At 51.7% G+C, this 18,995-nt stretch overlaps 1 protein-coding gene across 5 annotated transcripts in view; it reads right to left on the bottom strand.

The window, feature by feature from the left end:
* Nucleotides 1–511: 511 nt before the first annotated feature.
* The window catches only part of GAS7 (growth arrest specific 7), a 193,822-nt gene continuing 175,338 nt past the window's right edge, over nucleotides 512–18,995 (bottom strand). For 4 of the 5 annotated variants that reach the window (XM_061174896.1, XM_061174898.1, XM_061174899.1 and 1 more), the window contains exons 9-14: nucleotides 14,515–14,593; nucleotides 7,662–7,790; nucleotides 6,747–6,870; nucleotides 2,808–2,887; nucleotides 1,405–1,503; nucleotides 512–763 (exon numbers count right to left, since the gene is read on the bottom strand). In XM_061174896.1, the coding sequence (XP_061030879.1) occupies nucleotides 512–763; nucleotides 1,405–1,503; nucleotides 2,808–2,887; nucleotides 6,747–6,870; nucleotides 7,662–7,790; nucleotides 14,515–14,593 (763 nt within the window). Of the gene's footprint in view, nucleotides 768–1,404; nucleotides 1,504–2,807; nucleotides 2,888–6,746; nucleotides 6,871–7,661; nucleotides 7,791–14,514; nucleotides 14,594–18,995 lie in introns of all 5 variants that reach the window. The other variant, XM_061174897.1, reaches the window with a different exon arrangement.

Below are 18,995 nucleotides of genomic sequence, written 5' to 3'. Positions count from 1 at the left end.
GGGTCAGTCTGGGAAAACAGGAGCCAGGCCTTCTTCCCAAGACTCCCAAAGATGAAAAGTAGCAGAGAAGAGCCAGGATGTGGGCTCCCAGAATATGCAATGGGAAAAAACAAAGAGGGAGGGCTGCTGCAAAGGATTCTGGGTGCGGGCTGTTGAGCTGAAAGGTGCCTTCTATCCACGATTCTGATCCTGACACTTGGCTTGGAGACAGGGACCTCTCTCCCCCGCCCCTCCAAAGCCCTGGAGACAAGTGGGCTGGCTGGAGGAAGGGCCTTGGGGCTTCCAGGGGCGCGAGCGTGTGACACAGCTGGCTCTGGGTGGGGAGGGGACCCCTGTGGTGCTCAGCAGGGACCACAAAGTTCCAGCCTCGGTTTGTTCTCGGAGTGGCGAGCACGGCATGGGACTTGGGGGGTTTCAGCCTCGGAGACAAGGGCAGGGCTATGGAGCCATCTTCCCGGCCTGGGAACACTGGGGACCTCCCCATGGGGCCATCCGGGCCGCCCTTCTGCCTTCACTGTCCCCTCTCCTCAGTGGACCAGGAGAGCGGGTGGGAGGGCAGCTCCGCTTGGGAGCAGGTCCCCCCCTGGCCGGAGCGCCACCTCCTCTCCGTGCGACCCCAGCCCCTCCTCGGCAGGACCCCCCAGGCCGTGCGTCTAGATCTCCATGTCCACGGGGCGGATGTTGCCTGTCTTGTGCTCTCTGACCCACAGCTCCCTGTCTTTGGCTGGGTCCACTTTTCGAAGCAGTTGGTCCACAGGCTCGACTGTCTGCAAGGGATGGAGAAGAGAGGACACCTTCAGAGGCAGCGGCCGAGCCAGGGACGTATCCTCTGAACCACGCTGCTTGCACCCTCGCGCCCGTCAGAGCAGCCTCTCTAAAGGGTTGTGAGGCCCCGGGGAGGCCTGTGCGAGGGACAGACGTGGCGGGGGGCTGGGAGACCTGGGGGCCTGAAGCTCTGGCCTCTGCCCTGCTTTCCCTCGCGCATGTGACCCTCCAGACCTCAGGGTGGATGAAAGGGCAGGTGGCCCAAGGGTCTGTGACCTGTTCCTCCTTCCATCAGTGCCCACATTTACCACCTGAGAACAGGTCAAATGGAATGTCAGCTTGAGAGGTTTTGAACAGTTCTAGCATCGTAAGAAATTCGCCAGGGGAGGCAAGGACATTTCCAGCTATTTTAACTATCATGACGCATCTATGTGATGCGCTCGGGATGGATTCACATGGACATCCAGGGTAATTGACACGTCCATCCCAAGAGGTCACCCGCAGGCCCGAGCCCTTGCCCACCTTCAGGACAGATTCATCTGTAGCAGCTACTTAACCTGCCACCACGGCACAGGGCCATGGCTCTCCCCGGCCCCACGCCCCCCAGGGGCCCCGCTGGCCTCGGCCCGGGGAACTCACGCTTTGGTTGAACATGTCTGTCTCGTGCCGCAGCTGCGTGTACTGGCACAGATGCTGCCGGATCATCTCCACCCTCTCCACCTCCAGCCGTTCCAGCTCCTGCAGAGGAGGAAACCGGCAGAGACCTCTGGGGGTGTCCCTTCCACCTGGGGACCTTTCCCACCACGCGGGTCCCACACCCCCCTATACACAAAACACAGATGCTGCCTGTTTATCCCCCATCCTGCCTGACCCTCTGGGGTCTGACGAGGAACCCACCCCGTTATCTGGGAGTGAAGGTGTAGCTGATAGCACAGCAGCTACTGTCTCCTGACTCTCGTTCTGCCAGGCATGGTGGGTGCTAAGAGCTTTACGGGCACTGCTCAATTGTCATCATAATTGTAAGAGGTTCTCTTCTTACCCACATTCTCCAAACAAGGGAATGGACACCTACAGAGGTAACATCGCTTGCCCACAGCGACAGGGAATTATGGGGGCAGCGGGATGTGCACCAGGGTCTGTCGTGCTCTTAATCATGCTTCGGCCCCAGTGCAGCCCCAGCCCCAGCCCCTGATGGGGTGGAGAGATGGAACACGTGCAGGAGCTTCTGCACCTCCAACTCTTGGGGCTTTGTCCCTGGGCCTCTGCTGAGCGGCCTCGTCTCCTCTGTCCACCCCAAGCGCCGAGGGGCAGGTCAAGGGAGCCAGGAGGGCCGGGAGCAGAGTGGCCACTGTCAAAGGGAAGAGCAGAAAGCGTTTGCCCTTTGGATCCCAGGTGGCTCTGCATCTTTGGAATTTAGGAGATCCGGCTGCTATTCTGTGCACAACTAGGTCACTGCCCAGGTGATTAACCAGGGCGTAGGAAGTAAAGCAGGGAGTTTAATTAGGAGATTAACCAGGAGGAAAACTAGGTCACTGGCCCCGGGGGAGGCCTCTAATCTGCTCTGGCAGACTGGCACCTGGGGAAGGCAGAGGGTTAGTCTCATGCTGGACAGACAGATGGACGGCGGTGGCTTGGGGCAGCGGGACGGTGTGATAAGCACCTGGCATGATGCCTCCTTTCTCATCTGGCCCCATGACCCACGTGCCAACCCCGCTTCACCCCGCTCAGTGGGTGCTGACTTCACAGAAATACTCAACTTGGCTATTTTCCCTAAAGGGACCACTGTCTGCTTGGTTGACGCTGACCCCTCAGAAGGATGCAGCACGAGCCCATCGTTGCCTGTGTTCACACAGCTAGGAAGTGCCAGGGCAAGGATCTGAATCCACACAGGCTGGTCCGGAGTTGAGGTCTCAGTCCCAACACTAGAGCAGACCTAATGACCATCTCCACGGTCACCTCCACCCCATTGCCTGCACATCCACCCAGGGATTCCTGAGCGCTCGCCCCTGCACGGACAAGCTTATGCATCTCTGGTCACTCACCAACGTGGTGGTCACCATCTCTTCAAACCACTTGGACTGGGCCTGGTTGTAGAGGTCCACACAGCGCATGAGGTCATCTCCTGGAAGGGCCAAGGCCACCGTCATACTCTGTCCTGTCCTCACCATGGCTGCCTTCTCCCACCTGCACCCCACAGCCAGGGTGATGGAGGCCACCGGAAAGTTGGGGGGTGGGGATGATGAGCAGAGGAAGAGAAGGGGGCAACCCAGCCTCACGAGAGACCGGCTTCAGAGCGTCCATCTGAGCTAGACTCCAGACCCCAAAAACTCAGGAAGGGGGTTGCTCAGTAAGAATGTATATAGGGTAGGGGTGGGGGTGGGGTACTCCTAGGACCCCCAACTCTATCATGAGCCCAAGAAATGCTTCCTCTTCTAAAGATGGGAGTTTCATTTCACATTGGAGAGTCCTGCTTGGTTGAAACATGTGTCTCAAGCAACTTGCTACTAGTCAGTTAAAGAAGGGAAGTTTGCAAATCACGTGTGTGTGTGTGTGTGTGTGTGTGTGTGTGTGTACATGCAGCAGCAAAGGGTGGGTGGGAAGGGGATGAGCTCTTTCTATAGTATTTTATTTCATAAGAGAGAGATCTGAAACAAACTATTTAACAAACTGCAAGTAACTGCAACATGACTAAGGTCCCAGCATCCCAGACCCTTGCTACATAGAACACAGTTCCTGGACCAGCAGCCATCAGTACGCCCTGGGAGTTTGCTCGAAATGCAATCTCAGGATGTTTCTGAGACCTAGTGAATCAGAAACTATTTCCACAAGATCCTCAGGTGATCCACGTGCACATCACAGTTGGAGAAGCACAGCTTGGTCTGCGTGTAGTTTCCTGATCATCACAGGGTGCCAGAGAGAGGAAGACATCATGGTCTCTGCTCATGATGGGAAAACTCATGAGTGAACCCAGAGATAACGATGAACTCTCCAAAGGGATTCCTATAACGGCATCACTTTGCTCATGGGGTTCAGATATGAAAGTGAAAGAAAGTGGGCAGAGTTATGCCCACATGACCCAGGGCCTGGCTCAGGGCCCCCTCCCCAGTGAACCATACACCATTAGCTGGGAGCTAAGCCTTGAGTAACAGAACCCAAATCAAGGCTCTGTTCATTTTGCCCTTGGTTCAAGGCCAAGACTGGACCCTTGATCCCAAGAAAGACTGAACTATAGGGAAGAAAGTGGATATTTCATTGCAGATGCATTCCCACCAAGAGCTTGTGCCTGACCGTGGGTGGGGTCACCCTATAAACACAATATGAAACTCCCAAAGCCCTATTTGTTGATCCTGATTTTGACAACATGCTTCAGGAACTTCTGCAACATCAGGAAATAGTATAGGTGAAGGCAGGTGTGTCTCTTCTCTAGGCATCCCAAGGGTTTGAAATCAGGCCCTTCTGAACAGTACAGGTTAAGGACATGGATTCTGGAACCAGATCTGGGCTGTCATACAGCTCCACTGTTTACTAGCCGTGCAATCTTGGACAAGTTGATTCACCCTGCCTGTGCCTCAGTTTCATCATCTGTAAAGTGGGGATAATAATGGTACCTTCATAGAGCCATGGTGAAGATTAAATAAGCACACCACCCCCCAAAAAGAAAAGAAAAATGAAAAAGAAAATACAAAGAACAAAATAAAAAGATAAACAACTGGGCTTCCCTGGTGGCGCAGTGGTTGAGAATCTGCCTGCCAATGCAGGGGACAGGGGTTCAAGCCCCGGTCTGGGAGGATCCCACATGTCGCGGAACAGCTGGGCCCGTGAGCCACAATTACTGAGCCTGCGCGTCTGGCGCCTGTGCTCCGCAACAGGAGAGGCCGCGATGGTGAGAGGCCCGCGCACCGCGATGAAGAGTGGCCCCCGCTTGCCACAACTGGAGAAAGCCCTTGCACAGAAACGGAGACCCAACACAGCCATAAATAAATAAATAAATAAATAAATAATTTAAAAAACCTAGCTGTTTATCCTCAAGCAACCGCTCTCTTTAAAAAAAAAAAAAAAAAAGATAAACAACTTATGAAAAATATTTGCAATTCAAATGACAGAAAGTTAATTTTCCTTATCAATCAATCAGTAAGAACAAGACCAGCCATTTGACATAAAAATGGGGAGAGCATATGAGTGAATCATAAAAAAAAAGCCACGATGATTTATAAGTCTAGTTTTAAAATGCTCAACTCCACTCAAAAAGCAGTGTAAATTAAATTAGAAACAAAATACTATTTTTCACCAGATAGTTACGACGTCAAAATCTGAGAGCACTCAGTGCTGACAAGAGTTTAGGGAACAGGCGTTCACAGAGCTATTAGTGGGCGCCCCTCTCTGGAAAGCAACTTGGAAACATCCATCAAAATAAATACAAGCCTCTGACCCAGAAACCCCGACCCCATCTCTATCCTGTCTATATGCAGGTTCTGTTCCCCCCACCCCTGAGATGCATTTACAGTAACAGCATCGCTGGCATTGGCAAAAACTCTGAAACAATCTAAAAGTCTTCCAAAAATCAATTAGGGGAATGATGAAACAAATCTGGATACCATCATACACTGGCACGCTATTCTACTATTTAAAAAGTCTGATGTACATGAATGGATGGGGAAATAAATTTATGGGTGATGGAATAGAGCTACCTCTAAGATATAGCAATTAAAATATAAGTTCAGAACACAGTATAATATGATTTTATGTATACGAATTTTTTTTTTTTTTGGCCGCACTGTGCAGCATGTGGGATCTTAGTTCTCCGACCAGGGATCAAACCCGGGCCCCCTGCATTGGATGGACGCACGGAGTCTTAATCACTGGACCGCCAGGGAAGTCCCTATAAATTTAAATATTAAACAACATTAAAAAAAATTAAAACACTAGGATGTGTCGATGGCGATTATATCTGGGGAATAAGATTTTATATTCTTACGTGTTGATTAAAATTTTTTGTCAAGCAGCAATATTGTTTTTGTAATATAATTTTATTTTTTAATAGTTTAATAAATTAAACTAATTTAAACGTGCCTCTCCCATCCTTGGGTTCCCTTTCCTACTCCCAACAAGTATATTGTGCCTTTTGTTTCTGTATCCAATACTTCACCACTGTGCATTAAAGATCTTTATATAAAATGCTGTATTTATATTACACTATTTTGTTATGACATTTTTATACCACCTTATTTCAAAATGTCACTAAGGTGGCTGTTTCATCCTATAATGAACTAATTATACCAGGTTCACCAGAAGTTGGGGTGAAAGGGATTTAGAGACCATCTAATCCAAACCCTAATCCCACAGCACACATTTTAATCCCAGAAAGCAAAACGCATTGCCCTTGTACACCATGAAACTGGTTTTTTAGAAATATTTAACAATTTTTTTTTTAGCTTACTGTTTCTCACCGGTTTTTCTCCCCCTTCCTTGTGCATTAGCTAATTTTTACCTCTAGGTGGAAGCAGAAGCTGACTCATTGGGAAATCTTTTGGAGAAAATCTGAAATACGGTTATTTCTTTAAACAAAATGTTGACCTCTGTTCTGGGGCAGAAGCCCATCACCAGAGGTGAACCTCTGGAGTATCACTCCCCGGGGAGGTGGGACAGCTTGGGTGGGTGTGGTTTGCACTTCCCCTAGGAGCTCCACGCAGCGACAGGACCCCTGAATTCCGGGTGCCTGGAAGAGTCTGTCCACCTCCTGGCCAGAGATCCAGGGCTTGGACCAGAAGAAGCCCTGTGGCCCAAAGGGAGGGTGTGGGGAGCCCTGTGCCCTGCCACGGCCTGGACACAGCCGGGTCTGCTCCCCGCTCCACAGCCCCACCCCCCAGCCTCATCCTGTGGGATGCACGCTCACGGGCACCCCATCTCCCGGCCCCTCCTGTCTGTGCTTCCGTGACCAGGTGAGGACGGACAGGGGCAGCGGGCGACGCGGCCTCACTCACCCGCCTGTGTGGACTTCCTCCGTGCCTTCTTGATGTCCTCCTCCGTCTTGTTGCTCAGCTTTATCTCCAGCTGCTGGGTCTTCACCTCCAGGTCTCTCTGCCGCTCCGTGAGGGCTTTCCGGGCCTGGGGTCCAAGGACGTGAAGCTGTTCACGGGCTCAGAGCCAGGAAGGGCCTATGGGGCACACGGGGCCTGGCCTCCCCTTTTCTAGGTAAGAGTCCTTTCTTTTCCCTGCTTTTGTGGATGAGGCCACAGTGGCTCCGACAGGCTAAGCAGCTAGACCAGCATCACCCAGCCAGTTAGGGACCACGTGGAGGCTGCAAAGCATCCTCTCAGCCCCATCTCTTGGCCTAGAGCAAGCCTCTCAGAGCATGTTTTCACTGGAGCATGTACACGTACTGGGGACCCAAGCGGTCCTAAGATCACAGCTTCTCCGGGGTGGCAGGGACCACAAGGGTCGACATCACTCCCCAGCAGTGCTTAGCAGCTGGTAGCACCAGGCTTCCCGTTCTGGGGCAGGATGGGCCCTTTGGTGGCAGCTGCTGGCAGGGGGGTGATTCCGTCAGGAGGGAATCTGCCAGGTGAGACCCAGGCAAAGGGGCCCCATGTGCACCGGCAGCACATCCAGGCTCCGAGACCCACAAAAGCAGGGTGCACCTTGCCTCATGTGCTGGATGGAGGCCCCCCATACCCTCCACTGCAGGTGCAGCCACGCCCACTCCCACTCAGAATCTGAGCACCGGGGGAAGCGGCCCAGCTACCCTTTGGCTGGGGGAGGGGGATCTCATACTCCCCACCCCTCCAGATCCTGCCACAGGGGGACAAAAGCCTCTGCCTTGGCACACGGAGCCCCTGCTGGTTCCCAGCCCCCTCTCCTCCGGCAGGACCCTCCCACCCTGGCATCCTGGGCCTCACCTTCTCCACCGCGGCATAGCGGCTGGCGAGCTGCTTGCGGAGGTCCGCAATGTGGTGGTCACACTTTTTCATGTCCTTCTTGAAGTTCTCACGGAAGTTCATCAGGGGCTTCTCCACCTCACTGTGAAGCTGTCGATGGGGGAGACACACTCAGGACCCTGGGGCATCAGCTGCAAGTGGAGGGAGGGGGCGCTGCCCCCAACCCTGCAGGCGAGGATGGGGGATCTTCCCACCGGAAGGTCAGAGACAAGTGGCTGCTTATCTGGTAGCTGTCGAGGAAGTCACCTCAGCCCCAGCGTTCACACCAATGGACGGGCTAGCATCTGGAGCCTTCGAGTCCCTTGTGGGCACCCCCTTCCTGTCCTAAGTCCCCAGAGCTTCCTCTAGGGCTTTGCTCAGGTGTCCGGCTCCCTTTCTTTCCAACCTGGGAGCTTTCTCGGGGCAGAACCCAAGCCACCATCTCTGTGTCCCCAAGCACTTAACACAGGGACTGCTGCATGGGTGACATTTAATCGGGTGATCTTGGGTCAGCTCTGCCTATTGGACAGCTACTACATGCCAGGTGCTGAGACCACAGAGGATCTGCTCATGGTCTGGATGTCGAGGAGGTCTTGTTAGGAGCTCAGGGCCCCCCCCTTCCTGAACTGTGCCTGCTGGTCTCTGCACGGAGGCTGGCGCAACCCCACCGCACCAGAACGAACTGGCCTCGCACCCCCAGGGACAGAGAAGGGTTCTTCATGCTCTGAGAGGTGCTGGGTGATGTTGGTTTTCAAGCTTTTTCCTTCTCTTTTATTCCTTCCCTCTTTCCCACTCCACTCTCTTTGGAAGGAGAACTTTTACTTAAAACTTTTTTGGGGGGGTTGTGAACATGAGATGTATCTGATAAGAAAACAGATAAATGTGGACCTGCTGTGGTCAAAGTCACAGCCTAGAGCCCCCCGACTCAGCCTCTCAGAGCCCCACCCACTGGCCTCCTTGGGCCCCCTCAATCTGCCTTCCAGGGTCCCTCAGCCTCCATCCGCCCCTCTGGGAAGCAGAGCTGAACTTCCCTGGATGGGTGACATCCCAGCTCTGGGGTTCTGTGATCGCTCTCCTCTTCCTCCTCACCAGGCTCCTTCTTCCTACATTATCTTTTCCCCAGAGACCTCAAGGACAGAAGTGTTCCTAGCCCTAAACCACGGATTACAAATGATTGTGAGCTCCAGGAGGGTGGGGACCACGCTGGCTTGGTCGTTGCTGTGTCCGCAGCATCCGGCCGGAGCTGGTGCACAGTGGGTGATTCTTCTCTACTTAGATCTTCAGGGACCAATGCCCTGGGTGACAAGACGATGCTTTGTTGGTGGACAACCTTCAAGACTAACAGAGAGCGGGCTGCACAAACGCCCCTCTCCTCCTGTTGGTTGTAACGTCTGCTATCATTTTTTTGAGCCCTTGGAAGTTTCCTTGCACAGGAAGACACCCCCATCTGGTGGCAGTTTGTAAGATGCCACAAACTTGAGCGCTGCTGAGAACAAGAAAACACCTTCCGCACACAGATTAGGCTTTGAGGGAGGAGGGGGAGGGGCCGCATAATTGGCCGCCGTGGGAACCGGCTCCTGACGGGGGCTCTACGTGGGTTAACTCAGCCTGTTGACCCAGCAACTCCGCGCTCTCTTTCTGAGGGCCTGGAAAGCGAGGGATTTCCATACTTCATGTACCCAGGAGTGACCTTGCAGAGGCTTATCAATACTCAGGAGTCCTGGACGCCGGCCCCAGATTCTGTGGCCTGGAGGAGGGCCCAGGATCCTGCCAACACACCCAAACGCTCTCCCCCAATTCCAAGTGACATTCTGGAAAGGTCGTGCTACTGGCTGTCAGAAGCGATTCAACCCCGTGGATTGAAGACCCGTGGATTCTCCCTCTGTATTTTAAGTACTTCGAAAATAAGGCTAATTTTTTCTTTAAGAACGTTGGCTGGGTGTTTTTTTATACTCATTCTTAACGTTTAAGCATCTCTGGCTAACCAGGAGGCAGAAGCCCTCCCTGGAAGCTTGTCCTCATGAACTTGAGCTGGCCTGGCTTGGATGCCACAGGCTACTGAAGCCATTCGGTTTGCTTTTCAGAATTCCTGTCTCCTCCTTTCATGTCACTCATCAGAAGAGAGTAAGAGAAAACTCAAGTTGGCAGGAATTTCAGAGACCACAGGGAGACCTCGGAGATATTGTGGGTTTGGGGCCAGACCACCACAATAAAGTGAAGACTGCGATAAATCGAGTCACACGGATTTGTTTGGCTTCCCAGTGCACATAAAAGTGATGTGTACACTATACTGTAGTCTGTTAAGTGTGTAATAGCTTTATGTCTTAAAAATGCACACACCGGGACTTCCCTGGTGGCGCAGTGGTTAAGAATTTGCCTGCCAATGCAGGGGACACAGGTTCGAGCCCTGGTCTGGGAAGATCCCACCTGCTGCAGAGCAACTAAGCCCGTGTGCTACAACTACTGAGCCTGCGCTCTAGAGCCCGCGTGCCACAACTACTGAAGCCCACGTGCCTAGAGCCTGTGCTCCGCAACAGGAGAAGCCACCACAATGAGAAGCCCGCGCACCACAACAAAGAGTAGCCCCCCTTCGCCGCAACTAGAGAAAGCCCGCGCGCAGCAACGAAGACCCAACGCAGCCATAAATAAATAAATTAAATAAATTAGTTTTAAAAAATGCACATACCTTAATTTTTAAAATACTTATTGCTAAAAAAATGCTAACCATCATCATCATAACCTGACAATGCAGGGTCGCCGCACATCTTCAATTTGTTAAAACAAAACAAAACAAACACACACACACTAAAGCAAAGTGCTATATTAAACAAGATATGCCTGTATCTAGTCCAGTGGGCTACTAAGAGTTGTGAAATCATTTTAGTGGGTCAGGACCTGCTTTTAGATGAGCATAGCCCAGACATGAAGAGAAAATATCAGAGTGCATTTTAGGCAGAAGGATAAGTAGTTTCAGAAACAGTTGTTTTAGCCACGTACATGTGTATCTGTATGTGGATATCTGGGTGTGGATACCTGTGTGTGCCAGGTGGCCATGGAAAATGTATAACTGTGGGTCACAGTCAAGTAAGGTTCAAGTCACTGATCTGGTCCAATCTCTTCATTTCACACACGAAAAAAATGGAAGCTCAGAGATGCTAAGTGACTTGCCCAAGGTCACAAAGCTTGTTAGTGATGGCATTGACATAAAAGTCATGTCTCCTGAGGCTCACTGTGCCCCCCAAAATCTTCTGGCTGAATGCATGGCCTTGATTGCAGGACTAGATTTTCTCCCATCAGAAGGAATTTTTCTGTTCTTTCTTCAGCCAGAAGCGGGTATAACTTCCGTTATATATAGCAATCTTATTTCTTTAACAGCCTGTTGCTATGAACAATGCCTCGAGCTAGGAGACTAGAAAAGCCTAAAAGATTCCTGAAATGAAATTGCGTTTCTTAAAGAGCTCTTGCCCCCGACACAGAACATTCAGGGTGGAATTTTTCAACGAGCCTTTTGGAGCAGATGGTAAAATGGATTTCGCACATACAGAGCCATATTGTCCAGGGCGGACGGATAGTCCTTGGAGCCTTTTCTTTTCAAGGAATTGTCATACAACCACTGGGCTGCCACCATGATTGCCTGAGGGCACCGACACTGACCGATGGGCTGGAGGCAGCAGACATTCTTATAGAAAAATCTATGTGTGAATTTTGTGTGAACATTCTTCAGAAGCCTCCCCATCAGCTACCTGAAGTCAGCCCTGAATTAAAGCATCCCGGCATTTGGAGGGCCAGACTGCACTGCCCTGGACAGTCCTTAAGAGAGGGCAGAATGCTCCTCGGAACAGGGTTCTGTGTTTTAAATGCCACTGGTCTGCCCGGAGAAAAGGTCTGGGGGTCAAAGCTGCAATTCACTCAGTCCTCTCCTTCGCTTCCTCAGCAGCTGAGCCCACTTGGCTGTGTAACCACTGGCTGCAATTTAACCCCTCTGTTCCTTCTCATTTGTGAAATGGAGATGCTGTCTTGAACAGTAGCTGATAAAATTGAGGGAGATGAATTATATCCTACCCCCAACACTTACATCACCGTGATACTGTGATAAAATAACAAATATATATTTTGGTCTTTGTCCCCACCTCCTGGCTGGAGCTCCTAGAGCCTTTGCAATTTCCTAAACAACAAAGGTCCTAGGAGCATCCTTTGGTCTAATATTTGGTCTCTGACCCCCTGTTCCTGATACCAAGCTCCTACATCCCTTGGAATTTCCTGGGTGATAGGAGGGTCTTTTGTTCTAATGAGGTGCCTCTGCCTGGGCTCCTGGACGGGGGCTCGTCACCAGAAAGACCAAGCCATGATTAGAAGCTTGTAACTTTCAGTCCCCTCCCCATCCCCTGGGGAGAGGAGAGGGGCTGGAGATTGAGTTAATAATTGATTCTGCCTATGTGATGAAACCTCCATAACAATTTGTCAATCACAGGGCCCAGAGAGCTTCTGGATTGGTGAACACACTCAGATGTGAACACACATCTCTAGCCTTTATCATATCCTTTAATATATAATAAACTGGTAAACCTAATAAGGGTTCCCCTGAGTTTCGTGAGCTGTTGTAGCAAATTATCAAACCTGAGGAGGGGGTCACGGGAACCCCCAATTTGTAGCCAAGTTGGACAGAAGTTGTGGGTAACCTGGGGACCCACTACTTATAATAGCCATCTGAAGTAGGGTTGGTCCTGTAGGACTGAGTCCTTAACCTGCAGGATCCGATGCTGACCCTGGGAGGAGTTAGTGTCAGAACTGAATTAAGTTGTAGGACCCTCAGCTGGGGTCAGGGAATTGGTTGGTGTGGGGAAAACCCACCCAGTTTGGTGACCAGACGTACTGCTGTGAGTAGCAGTAGTAAAAGAAAAGATTAGAGGAAAACACTGCATGGGGGAGAGCTCTGTCACCCGTTGAGTACCTTATGAACAAGCGAGAATCAGGCGGCCTGCTGACGGAGAGTAAATGCCACCAGGATTCCTGGGGCTCTGGCAGGCGACCCTTCAGGAGCTCGCAGACCCGGCTCCCAGCCCCACCGCTCCCAATGGCAGCCTCTGCATTCACCTCACAGTCAACGGACGTTTCCACCACCGCAGAAGCTGGAACTGCTGGGGGCTAGGAGGGAGAAGGGAGACCTAAAGGGAACACTACCGTGATCTACAGCTTAAAAGCAACTCCCTGCTCTGTATGCAAGGCTCAAAAGAGACCCATTCACGAAGCTCCCTTCCCTCCCAGTACTTGAGAGGCAATTTCCTTGCAAAGTGTTGGTGTCTGAGGTTAGTGCGCCACTGCTGGCCCAGGAATTCTCACTCACATCTGGGTGTCAACTCAGTCTTGGGGCTCCAGCATCCTTCAGGAGCAGGGAGCTGGTAACGCACTGTTTTTCCTCCCAGCCCAGCTCTTTATAAAGCTCCTTCACACATCTCAGCCGTACGAGTCATTCATCCTGCCCTCCGTGTGCGGAGAATCATCACGGGGTGGGGTGGAGACCTGGATACAAAGTCAGTTTCCTGTCTTCCAACAGCGCACTAAGCCCAGAAATGCAACTGTTGTGGAAGAAGCGCTGGAAAAGACAGGACCTGGGAGCACTGAGTGTGGAAGTCGCGGGAAGGAGCAGCCATCTTTGTGGGATGCCACGTTCAAGTGGCATCCTCCTCCTTTACACCGTGGTGTTAAAGGAGGTAGAATACACCCTAATGTTAAAATGTGGGCTCAGAGGGTTTAAGCACTTTGTCCCAGTGTCCTCTTGGGTTGGTGACTGTGGGAGGGCAGAAGAAAGAGTGTAGACCCAGTAGGCAAAGGTCACCGGGAATGGTGCCCCTCTCCAGGGGCTCTCGTCCTTTAGAAGGCAAGCATCCTAGTGGGCGGCCCCATCAGTCACGCACACTTTAGTGTGAATTTCCCGCTTAGACTCTTGGTTTATTTTCCACCTGAAAAGCAGCTAAGAGCCTGAGAGGGAATTAGGAGACAGGAGACAGGGAGTGGGGAAGAGGGGGTTGTTTGGAAGCACGGAGAAATCTTGGCAGAAAAGGCCAAGAAAAGACTAGGGGGTCGAGAGGAGATCGTCAGAGGTCCTATTCACTCATAACTTCAGAAAATATTTATTGACATCTACTATGTACCAGGCACCACTCTGAGTCCTGAAGACAGAGTGAGTAGGAGAGAAACGTCACTGTCCAAGGGCACGGTGCTAGAGTCTTTTGGACCAATGGAAAGAAGGGTCAGCTACCTAGTCTGAAATTGTGTAACAACAAACACAACAAAACAAAAAATTTCTCCCTTCGAAATAGTCTAATCTCTCCCGACACTAAGAAGAGATAGAAAATGCCAATGCATTCCTTTGAAAGCCAAGCAACACAAAAGTGCAGTTTCATCACTCAGGGGCTCACCCGAGGAACTGAGGGGCATCTACCCTCACCTCACAGAGGTGTGCTGGGGTGGCTCGCACGGGCTCACCAGAGCCCAGGGTTAAATTGGAGGAATTTTGTGAGTTGGTTGTTAAAGACAGCCAGTATTAAAAATTAAATGATCTAAACTTAAAATTAACAAACTATATTAAAAACAAAGGTAATACATACCCTCATACACTCCTAACTACATCTGACTATTATCCACGCTCTTGATGGATGTGTATGATTACCGATGCTATTTTGTTGCTATAGGGGGAGCACGGTCTAATGGTACCATCTCTTCCCGACTCTTGAAATTTACACCATGGAAACTGTGCAACACCACACCCTGGAGAGGTAGTTGTTAAACGTTCAGCAGCACATCGGTGTGTAGGACCAACCCAGGGAGGGCTTACCTTGGCGGAGAACTTGAGGTGAACTTCAGCCTCGTCGGCAAGGCTCTTCTTCACCTGCGCCCACGCTTCTCCCAGGGAGCTGCAACACCAAGGAGTCGATGAGGCTCGGGGAGGCCACACCGACCTCAGGTCAGAGGCCACGGCCCTCCCTGAGACACGATGGTGGGTCTTGACCCCGAGTCCCAGGGGAGCGTACGACACAAGAGACCGTGGGCTTGGATGAGGCAGAGGCCAGGCACAAAACAAACATGAGTACCACGCCTCGACCTATGGGAGCAGAGGAGCCTTCCCGAACCAAGCTGAGAGAATAGACTGCAGCAGACAGTCGAGTGCCTGGGGAAATATCCAGAAGCCCAGAGGACTGGGGAGATGTGAGAGGGAGGTGGGGTACAGTGCCGTGAGGACCTTAATACCTGGCCCATTACCGTCTCTGGTCTTCCTGTCGCTCCTCCCTGGTTTATTGTTGAGGGTTGGAAACGCCTGCTGGCAAGCCAAGGAAGGAGAACGGATGCCTTTTCAGGGAGAAGCCCTTCTCAAACAGAAGGTACCACACAGCCCTGCTTGCGGGCAAACCTCCAGCGGCCTGACTTCCAAGGAGGGCAAAAATGGACCACCTGGGTCTAGGAACCTCTTAGGGATGCCCACACAGCAGAGAAGGCTCGCCATCACCATCCTCAGGAGCATGGCCCCCCGCTAGTACTTATTCTGTATTGTGAACCCCAGCGCTGCCCACAGCCAACCAGAGAAAGGCAAAGTCCTCTAAGCTAAATCACTTTTCCACTGGTAGGAGATGTTCCAAATAGAGGCAATCTCCTGAAGTCCCCCAGGCTTTTGAATGCAGGCCCCCATGCTCCATCTCCCTGATTTGGAACTCTTGAACCTTGATGACCTTCAAAATGATACTCCTGAACGTTTGCTCGAGACCTCTCCACTCAGCCGGTAAACCTGGGCTGAATGGTCAGTTGACTTAATTTCATCAAAAAGCCACTTCCCCCAGAGAATTCATTAAACTTGAGGGGCAAAAAGCTGATTCAAAGACAGCATGCTGCGAGGCTGCTGGGTTTTGAGCCGAGCAGTTCAGAACAGAACAGAACAGAACAGATCTCTGTGGGCAGAGTCTGGGCCTATCTGGTCATGGTGCTGGTTCAGGCTGAGGCGGGTGTTTATGGGAAATGACTGATTCTACCTTGGAGTCAGGCAGCAAAGAAAGGTCCCCTCAGGTGATCCCAGCTGGGGGGCTCACCCGAGAAGAGATGGAGTGAGAATCGGGGCGATCCAAGCTTCTAGCATTTGTCTTGGCCTGAAGGGCCTGAGCTCCCGGGAGCTGGGCTGGGGCCACACTGGGTGGCCTGGCTCCTTACCTGACTGGGCAGATGGGTAGGGGGTCCAGGGTGGGGGAAGGAGGGAGTGGAAGCGGTCATGATAGTCATACAGATACGGGATCAGAACAGCAGGTCGAGAAAGAGACTCGCCCAGATACAGGCGATGCGCTTGCAGCAAAGGTGCCAAGTATCTCAATGGAGAACAGACAGCTTTTCAAGAAATGGCACAGAGACAACTGTACATCCACAGGGAAAAAAGGAATCCCGCCCCTGACCTATGCCACGCACAAAGATGATCTCAAGATGGGTCACACAGCTACAGTGAAAGCCAACAAGGCTTACAGAAGCGGTCCCAGGAGGAGCGGGAGCTTGATGAAAGGGGGCTGGAGGGGGCTTCTCCCTGCAGCTGAGCTACTCGCCAGCCTGCAGGAGGTACAAACAAGAGCCCAGAAGCCCTGGTGGTGCTGAGAGATTGTAAGTCTGCTGTCAGCAGAGCACGTGGTCAGTAACTGGCCCAGGGGCAGTGACAGTGGTCTGGGACTGTCATCTGAGGGTCATCGGGAGGAAAGGCGAAAGCACAGTTTCACGCTCAGGACAATGTCCTCGGCCCCGCCTCCAGGCTGGGCCCTCATAAGTAGGAGGACATCACTCCAAACACTCAGCTGGGCCTGTCTGAGCTGGTCCAGCCCCAAGCAGCCCTCTCCCCTCCCAATATTCCGGCCGCCTTGGAGCCACGTCACAAGTTAGAAAAAAGGCCATTTAGAAATTCTCTCATTGAAGAGAGATTTTTTTTCATCTGATAAGAGGTAAATGAAAAAACAAAACAAAACCAAAAACCCGAGATATCATTTCCCACATGGTTCCAGCAGACCGTCTGAGCCTGCCAAATCAAAACACATGTCACTGTCACAACTACCACAGGAGAGCAAAACTGAAGGCAGGACAAATCACCTGATTCTGTTTATTTACCAACGTGCACACACCCTGTGGAATCTAATTTGGACACAGCACAACTCAAGTCTCCCCGTCCGCGTCTCCCTAGGCTGCCCCACATTTCTAGGCTCCGGCATCGCGCTTCGAAAGTTTCAGTTGGACGGGCTGGCGTGCAAAGCTGTGTGTGAATGCAAAACAGTGTAGCTGCAGGTTGTGAGTAGGGGCGGGCCCACGTGCCTCCGGAAGGAGCGTGTGTCTGGGGGTGGTGCGTGCATGCAGGGGAGACGGGGTATGTGTTCCTGGCCGTGTTGCACGTGAGCAGCGCCGATGCAGGAACGTGAGCGTGTGGCGGATTGCCCCGTGTTTGGGGGTGCACGTGTGTACGGCATGATGGCGAGGGCTGACTCCTGGCTCGTGCAGCTGGGAGCATATGCTGTGCGTGTTGGCCGGACGGAGTGTCCCTGGCAGCAGCCCAGGCCGAGGAGGTGGAAGCCTCTTCCAGAGAAGCTCTGCATTGCAGGACATGGGGGTACTTAGGAAAACCCCCTTCCCAGGCCGGAGGGGAGACTCCCCGACAAGCCCCTTCCTGCCGTGGTCTCAGGCCCAGTGCAGGGAGCAAGAGGAGGCCGGAGGCAACTTCATTTATGTCCCTGGAAGAGACACTGCCCGCGCAGGACCACCCAGTGGCCTGCTGGGTCAATGAAAACCATTCAGAGGCGGCCTCTTGGCTAGACAGCGAGCCCACACAGAGGCCCTAATCAAAGCCACATTTGGTTGGCAAAGCCCCATCCCCTGAAGGATTCAAGCCATGCAGGCAGATTTGGCCTTGTTCAACATCACAGCTCTCTGACGACCACAGCCATCCCATGACAGAATGTCTTCCATCCCCGGGGGCTCACTTCCCCTTGTAGGAGGGATTCGAACAGAGACTGCGCTGGAGGGAGGTCGGACTAGAGAGAGGACCTCGGGGGACCTTTCAACTCTAACCTCCTGAGACTCTGTTTTATTATTGAGGTGAAATTCACATAACACAAAATTAACCACCTTAAAGAAGATAAGCATTTACTACATTTGCCTTCTTGTGCAACCATCACCTCTAGTTTCAAAACATTTTTATCACCCTGTGATGGACTGAATGTTCGTGTTCCCCAAATTCAGACGTTGCAGCTCTAACCCGCAGTGTGGCTGTTATCTGGAAATGGGGCCCCTAAGGAAGTAATTAGGGTTAAATGAGGTCATAAGGGTGGGGAAGAAGTGACACCGGAGAGCTCTTTGTCTCTCCTCACTGAGGAAAAGCCACCTGCAATGCAAGGAGGGAGCTCTCACCGGACACCAACCCTGCCAGCACCTTGACCTTGGACTCCCCAACCTCCAGAACCGTGATTAATTACATTTCTGTTGCTTAAGCCACCCAGTCTATGGTATTCTGTTACAGCAGCCCAAGCAGATGAACACATACCCCAGAAGGAAACCTCATACCCATTAAACAGTTACTTCCGGTCCCCTTTTCTCCCACCCCCTGGCAATCACCCATCTTCATTCTGTCTCTATGGATTCATCTATTCTGGACATTTCATATAAATGGAATCATACAGTATGCAACCTTTGTGCCCTGCTTCTTTCACTTAACATGATGTTTTCGAGGTTCATCCACACAGTAATGTGGATCAGTACTTCATTCCTTTTTATGGCTGAATAATATTCCATCATATATCCATATATCTAATGTGGATAGACCACAATGTGTTTATGCATTCATCCTTTGATGGACATTTGGGTTGTTTCCACCTTTTGGCTATAGTGAATTGTGCTGCTACGAACATGCTTGTACATGTATTTGAATATCTGCTTTTAATTCTTTTGGATATAAACCTAGGAGTGGAATTGCTGGATCATACAGTAACTCTATGTTTAGTTTTCTGAGGCACTGCCAAACTGTTTTCCATAGTGGCTGTGCCATTTTGCATTCCCACCAACAGGTTGAAACTCTTTGTTAACAAATGGAGCGGAGAAGGCTACAGTCTTTCCCCAACTGGGGATCTTTCTGTGGCCGGGAGGGTGGGGCTGAGCCTCTTCCAGCCCGGGTCCCACCCAAGGGGGTCTGGACTGTCACAGCAGGAGGGGGAGGGGAGCCTGGGCCTCAGGCCCACAGGAGAGAATTCTAAACAAGGGGGCTGGGTGTGGAATCCTGTCACACCTAGTTTCCTACCAGCCTGCTCTCAGAGA

This window comes from Eubalaena glacialis, chromosome 19 (assembly GCF_028564815.1).
Source record: "Eubalaena glacialis isolate mEubGla1 chromosome 19, mEubGla1.1.hap2.+ XY, whole genome shotgun sequence".
NCBI classification, from domain to species: domain Eukaryota; kingdom Metazoa; phylum Chordata; class Mammalia; order Artiodactyla; family Balaenidae; genus Eubalaena; species Eubalaena glacialis.
Note: the sequence above shows the minus strand (reverse complement) of the source record. Positions and strands in the feature narration are given on the sequence as shown.